Here is a 6,077-nt window from a genome sequence, read left to right as displayed (position 1 = left end):
AAACTGAAAAGAAAATGACACTAAAAATAAGTGCTCTTTATTATCAACCTCAGAAAATTATTTTCACACTCCCACTTATTGCCCTTAAGCCTTGTCTTTTAGCAGCAGAATAAGGCTTGAGAGAAGAAAAGGAAAAATGATAAAGAGTGAACTACAACACTAACAAGCTACTTTCATGAAAACACACCTCAATCATCCAACTGGCATTCTACAGAAGTCATCCATTTTTTTGTGATAGGTTTTCACAAAATGGGAGTTGACTTTCATGTTCAAATAATGGAAGAAAGTGCCACAAAACTAGAATCCTAGCTACTTGGAAGCAAGGGAAGGAGGATTACAAGTTCCAGGCCTGCCCTGAGAGTGAGATCCCAATCTCAAAAACAAAAGGGACTATGGGAATGTGGCCTAGTGATAGTGTGCTTGCCTAGCATGCATGAAGCCCTGGGTTCCATTCCTCAGTACCACATACACAGAAAAAGCCAGTAGTACTGTGGTTTAAGGGGTAGAGTGCTAGCCTTTAGCAATAGGAGCTCAGGGATATTGCCTAGGCCAAATTCAAGCCCCCAGTATTGGCCAAAAAAAAAAAGTCTGCTGGCATAGCTGAAATGGTAGTTTGCCTAGCTAGTGCAAGGCTCTGAGTTCAGTCCCCAGATTCAAAACCCCTAAAACAATTGTGTGTGAAAACATGAAATTGCAGATTGACTTAATTTTCTTTACTATGAAGAATGCTTAAAGTCAGTCTAATGTGGACTGATCTCCAAGAGGAGGAAGAGTGCAATGTAACCAGTTTTTTGAGCAATAAATCCTTTTCTTACAGAATGTATGGCAGTTCAGTGTATACCAGTAATTAGGTTCCTGGGGAGCTAGAAGTAAGCCCAATTTCTTCATATTGTTCCTCAACAAAGGAGTGACTGGCATAGAAACTACTTGTTATATTAAGTGGAAAGAGCTACCTGCCTCATTTTCACTTCAACTCCCATTTTTTTTATTCCTCTCCCCACCCCCACTGCTGTAAGTTATGCAAGATGTACCTTTCCTAACCACCTAGAATGGTGCTACTTCCCCTATTTTGTGACAAGGAAGGGACTAATTCATCATCATCAGATTCAAAAGGAATTTTGCAAAGGCAAGATAGGCCAGTGCAATCTTAACAACTGCTTAAGTTTCACAAGAAGGTAACAAAGATGAAAGCAGCCTTAAAAAATGATGCAAAACCAGCCTCCAAGCAGTATTCTCTCAACCTGTTTGCAACACTTAGAATTTATGTTGGTGCCTTAGGCTGAGCTTGCTTTGAGCTAGGTTTGGTAGCTATATATGGCCCTCAACCTATTTGATGCTTTAGTTGGGTCTTCTCTGGGCCTGGGCACTGATCTGCAGCATACTCCCTTTCCTACCTGAGACTTCAGTTTGATCACATCACAAAGTTGAAAAACAATCTCCTGGTTATTAGCTAATGAAACTTGAATTCAACACCATATGGTGATAGGAGGCAGCAAAGGATAAGATTCAGATCTTAGATCTTTCCAAGTAGGGCATGTTAGATGATAACAGGAAGGATTAGATGCATATTGGATCAGAGCTCTGAGTCCAGCATAAAGAAAAACTATCTTCCACTTCTTTGGAAGTGTTAGAGGCTCTCCCAAGCATTGCAAACTGCAAGGGCAAGGGCTTCATTCAAGAAAGGGAATGATGTTGGCATTAAACCATTCTTTAGAAAATTGAAGATGGTCCCCTTTTGTAGCCAGAAACACTAGCTGTCCTGCTTTGTCCATTTGCTTTAGCCCCAGTCGGTCCTGCAGAGAGAAAGGCCAAAATTACTTGAGGCTCAATGGAAATTTTTTTGAGTAAAACAGTAAAGTAAGAGAATATTAATGGTATACATTTTTTTAATTGTTGGGATAATGTGTAGAGGGGTCACAGTTACATTTGTCAGGTAGTAGGTGCATTACTTCTCACACATTGATACCCTTTCTCATGTTTTTCTCCACCCCCCCCACTCTCTCCCAAGAGATACATTATTAAAATGCAATTTTCTCCTTTCAAAAAGTCAGTATTTGGGGCTGCGAGTTTGCCTAGTGGTAAGAGTGATTGCCTAGCATGTACAAAGACCCGGGTTCAATTCCTCAGTACACATATATAGAAAAAAATAAAATAAAAATAAAAAGTCAGTATTGGCCAGGAGCATAGCCTAGTGGTGGAGTGCTTGCCTAGCATAGAGGAAGCCCAGGGTTTGATTCCTCAGTACCACATACACAGAAAAGGCCAGAGTGGTGCTATGGCTCAAGTGGTAGACTGCTAGTCTTGAGAAAGCTAAAAGCTAAAGGACAATGCTCAGGCCCTGAGTTCAAGCCCCAGGACTGGCAAAAAAAAAAAAAAATCAGTATTGCCAGGTACAGGCTCACACCTGTAATTCTAGCTACTCAGAAGGTTGAGATCTGGGCTGGAAGCGTAGCCTAGTGGTAGACTATTCATCTAGTATGCACAAAGTCTTGGGTTTAATTCCATAAAGACTCATCTCCAGTTAACCACATAAATCCAAAAGTGGCCCTGTGGCTCAAGGGGTAGGGCAATAGTCTTGAAGCGAAGAGCTCAGGGACAGCACCCAGGCCCAGAGTTCAAGTCCCATGACCAACCAAAAAAAAAAAAAATCAGTATTAGGCCGGGAGTTTGGCCTAGTGGTTAAAGTGCTTGCCTAGCATGCATGAAGACCTGGGTTAGATTCCTCCGTACCACATATATAGAAAAAAGCCGGAAGTGGTGCTGAGGCTCAAGTGGTAGAGCTCTAGCCTTGAGAAAGTCCAAGGACAGTGCTGAGGCCCTGAGCTCAAGCCCAGGACTGGCAAAAAAAAAAAAAAAAAAAATCAGTATTAAATAGAAGTACACTATTGAAAATGTAAATGTCAAGTGTTAAAAATACATGGGCCAGGAGTTTGGCCTAGTGGTTAAAGTGCTTGCCTAGCATGCACGAAGACCTGGCTTCAATTCCTCGGTACCACATACATAGAAAAAGTCGGAAGTGGTGATGAGGCTCAAGTGGTAGAGCTCTAGCCTTGAGAAAGTCCAAAGACAGTGCTGAGGCCCTGAGCTCAAGCCCAGGACTGGCAAAAAAAAAATAATAATACATGTGCAGGCTAGACACAGTGGCTCATGCCTGTAACCCTTAGCTACTCAGGAGGCTGAGATCTGAGAATCATGGTTCAAAGCCAGCCCTGGACACTAAAGAACATGAGACACTTACCTCCAATTAATCTTTAGAAAAGGGGAAGTGGGACTGTGGCTCCAAGGGTAGAGTGGTAGCCTTGAGCTGAAGAACTCAGAGACAATGCCCAGGCCCAGGTGTAGGGTGGTAACCCTGAGCTCAAGAGATCAAGGACAGTGCCCAGGCCAGTTCAAGCCCCATGACCCACACCCCCCTACCCCCCCCAAAAAAAGTGCAGGGGCAGGGAGTTTGGCCTAGTGGTAGAGTGCTCGCCTGGCATGCACAAAGCCCTGAGTTCAATTCCTTGGTAACACATACACAGAAAAAGCTGGAAGTGGTGCTGTGGCTCAAGTTGTAGAGCTCTAGTCATGAGAAAGCCCAAGTATCATGCCCAGGCCCTGAGTTCAAACCCCAGGACTGGCAAAAAAAAAAAAAAGTGCATGTTTATGTGTGCACGTGTGTGTGTGTGTGTGTGTGTGTGTATGTGTGTGTGTCTGTGCGCAGTTTACACTGTCTTTTATGGTTATACTGTTCCTACTGTGATGCTCACAAATGTTCCTCTCAGTGCTTCTATATTCAGCTTTCTGGTAAGTGTCCCAGAGGTAGAAGACCACCTGAGTGGGCAACCTATAGATAAATCTGCCTTAAAACAGCAAAGTGAGAGTAAGTGAAAGATAGTAGCTAGATAATGTTTTAAGAGAAAACATGAAATCCTTAGAATATGAATCTGGGACATTCAATAAGCCTATTACCTTTGGAAGATGAGAGGCAATGGCAAGGTGACAACAATGCCTCTGCTCTGGCTGCCATCAGTTTGATTTCACAATAAGGAAATTCTTGGCTAGAATTTCTAAAATTCTTCCCAGAACCTAGCTTCCCTTTTTATTTTATCAAAGCTGGGACAATAAATCCAAGAGGAAAGCCCAGATAGAAAATGGCCTCAGAAACTCCATGGAATATTTACTAGAAGGTGATTGGTTGAGATGCAGCACTTGTGCATTTTTTTAAACCAGTCCTGGGCTTAAACTCAGGGCCTGGGCACTGTCCTTGGGCTTTCTCAAGGCTTGAGCTCTACCACCTGAGCCACAGCACCATTTCCGGCTTTTTTCTATATATGTGGTACTGAGGAATCCAACCCAGGTCTTCGTGCATGCTAGGCAGGCACTCTACCGCTAGGCTAAACTCCCGGCCCCAGCACTTGTAAACTTTTGAGTCTACTTCCAATATAAACTCCTTAGGATGTAGCAGGCCTACAACCAGAAGTGGTGAAATACTGTAACCTCTGCTTGAGGCTCTGGACCTATTGCTAAACTGTCAATGACAAATTTGTTTTTGGTGCTAGAATCAAAGCCAAATTCTTATACACATTAAGCACATAATGTCACCAAGCTACCTTAATTTAAAATCAGAACCTCCACATCTGTGGCTGATGTAACCCTTCTATGTTTTCACTCACATGGAGGCTTCTTGGATTTGTAGCAAACTATAATAGATGCCAGTTCCACACTTTTCCTTCAAAATAAGTCTTAGAGGTAATGTATTTTGCTTGAGAAACTGTGTGTCAGTACTGGGCTTGAATCCAGCTTTGCTCAGTTCTTTTTGCTCATCGCTGGCACTAATACTTGAGCCATAACTCCAGTCCAAGATAAAAGTCTATAAACCAGTGCCTAAGTGTTACCAGGAACCGTCGAACAAGCCTCATGTGCACCAGACTTCAGTTAGATGGCTCCTGAGCACCTACCTAGTGCTCTGGGGCCTACGAAGCAGGGCTTCAACCCCAGAGAGCCCAGCAGCTAAACTGAACACTTTCAGAAACCAGCAGCTGACAAATAGCACCAGCTCTCCAGAAACATCTCTCCCTGTCAGTTACCTCTATATACAGATCAGTCTCCTGTAGGGGAATGACTTCCTGGGCTTGGCCACTTCTGTAAAATCCAAACCACTGCAGGAAAAGAAGAAAAGATTAGATACCTAGGCACATAATTGAGACTGACTAGCACCTTGTAAGATCACCACAAAAACCGTCATAAAGGGCCGGGAGTTTGGCCTAGTGGTTAAAGTGCTTGCCTAGCATGCATGAAGACCCGGATTCGATTCCTCGGTACCACATACATAGAAAAAAGCCGGAAGTGGTGCTGAGGCTCAAGTGGTAGAGCTCTAGCCTTGAGAAAGTCCAAGGACAGTGCTCAGGCCCCGAGCTCAAGCCCAGGACTGGCAAAAAACAAAAACAAAAACAAAAACGGTCATAAAAATTTATCTGTCTATCTATCTATCCATCTATCCTAGCATTAATGTTTACCACCTGTAATTCTAGCTACTAGGGGCTGGGCAGGAATGTCTGTGATTCTCCTGTCTCCAATAAACCATACAAAAGCTGGAAGTGGAGCTGTGGCTCCAGCGAGAGAGTGCTAGTCTTGAGCTCAGAGACAAAAGTCAGGCCCTAAGAGTAGCTGACACATTCACACACACACACACACACACACACACACACACACACACACACACACACACACACACACACACATATAAAGCAAGAAGGAAAAATGGCACTTCATTTTAAAAGTCATTCCTGTGGAATGAGATGGTCTTTCCAAACAGTTTTCCATTTCCCCAAAATTTCTGCTTCCTTTATTATGCACCACCCCTAAAAATCCTTGTACTGAATTCTAGCCAATCTAGGGTGATTATGATCCTTGTTTCTAAGAAGTTCACATCTAGCAAGTCACAAAGAACCATTCAAGTTTAGCATGGGGCCAGCAAGTTTTTATTTGTTTTGCCAGTCCTCGGGCTTGAACTCAGTGCCTGGGCATTGTCCTTGAGCTTTCTCAAGGCTAGTGTTATATCACTTAAGCCAAAGCACCACTTACAGCTTTTTCTA

At 43.2% G+C, this 6,077-nt stretch overlaps 1 protein-coding gene across 2 annotated transcripts in view; it reads right to left on the bottom strand.

Annotated features, from left to right (window-relative positions):
• Positions 1-15: 15 nt before the first annotated feature.
• Positions 16-6,077, bottom strand: part of Ppt1 (palmitoyl-protein thioesterase 1) — a 60,730-nt gene continuing 54,668 nt past the window's right edge. For both annotated transcript variants that reach the window (XM_090335165.1, XM_090335164.1), the window contains 2 exons: positions 5,070-5,141; positions 16-1,793 (listed from right to left, as the gene is read on the bottom strand). In XM_090335165.1, the coding sequence (XP_090191291.1) occupies positions 1,671-1,793; positions 5,070-5,141 (195 nt within the window). In that variant the 3' untranslated portion in view covers positions 16-1,670. The remainder of the gene's footprint in view (positions 1,794-5,069; positions 5,142-6,077) is intronic.

Source organism: Megascapheus bottae, chromosome 6 (genome assembly GCF_031878675.1).
Source record: "Megascapheus bottae isolate mThoBot1 chromosome 6, mThoBot2.hap1, whole genome shotgun sequence".
NCBI classification, from domain to species: domain Eukaryota; kingdom Metazoa; phylum Chordata; class Mammalia; order Rodentia; family Geomyidae; genus Megascapheus; species Megascapheus bottae.
Note: the sequence above shows the minus strand (reverse complement) of the source record. Positions and strands in the feature narration are given on the sequence as shown.